The following is a 775-nucleotide window of genomic DNA, read 5'->3' as shown; positions in this document are numbered from 1 at the left end:
CTGAACAGCACATTCTTCTTTCTACTTCTCAGGCATTTATATTCCAGAGGATGACAGAGATGCCCCAGAGAAGTTTCGGGGTCTTGGTGTACGAATTGAGGATGATGTAGTTGTGACTCAGGACTCGCCTCTGATCCTTTCTGCGGATTGTCCCAAAGAGATGAATGACATTGAACAGATATGCAACAGGGCCTCTTGACCTTCATCACAGCCCACATGCATCTCCGGTTGAAGAGGGTGTGCGCTGGCTTCCCTGCACACGTGCTAAGTGCCTCTGTGTGTACGCTTAGACACGTGTTCCATCTGGGAGTGTGCAGCAGCTGTATGAATGTATATAATGATGTATGTGGGGTTTTTTAAGCAAATAGAAATCTAGAAAAATGAATTTTTGAACAGTATGTTACTGCAGCTTTAGTAACATTAATTCAGTAGAATTAATGACCTGAGCAAGTTTAATTTTTTAACATAAAGAAACGTTTGGTATATATGTCCATGCATTCCAATTAACACATTTAAACATACAGAAAATTCTCTTCTTGTTTTCAGGTCCTTCCCTTCTTGTACTTTTGCTGAGATCCACCTAATATCATAAGATGTCCCTACCTACTCCAGATCCTGCGTATCTGCTAGGGGCACTGGTGTCCCGTAATCTTGCCATTCAGCCACAGTCCAGATTCTAGCAACACTAGCTCTCAAACAAAACAGTTTTGAGCCTTTCTTGCCATTTGGTTACCTTGGGCGGGGCCTGTAAAGTGTTTAGATTCTCGAAAAGGAA

General features: G+C 42.3%; 1 protein-coding gene across 1 annotated transcript in view; it reads left to right on the top strand.

Annotated features, from left to right (window-relative positions):
* XPNPEP3 (X-prolyl aminopeptidase 3, mitochondrial) overlaps positions 1-385 on the top strand; it is a 103,773-nt gene extending 103,388 nt beyond the window's left edge. Inside the window, exon 8 of the mRNA XM_012637974.1 lies at positions 33-385. Within this exon, the coding sequence (XP_012493428.1) occupies positions 33-199 (167 nt within the window). The 3' untranslated portion in view covers positions 200-385. The remainder of the gene's footprint in view (positions 1-32) is intronic.
* Positions 386-775: the final 390 nt, after the last annotated feature.

The sequence above is a fragment of the Propithecus coquereli genome, unplaced genomic scaffold, assembly GCF_000956105.1.
Source record: "Propithecus coquereli isolate 6110/MARCELLA unplaced genomic scaffold, Pcoq_1.0 Scaffold126, whole genome shotgun sequence".
Classification (NCBI taxonomy): Eukaryota; Metazoa; Chordata; class Mammalia; order Primates; family Indriidae; genus Propithecus; species Propithecus coquereli.
Note: the sequence above shows the minus strand (reverse complement) of the source record. Positions and strands in the feature narration are given on the sequence as shown.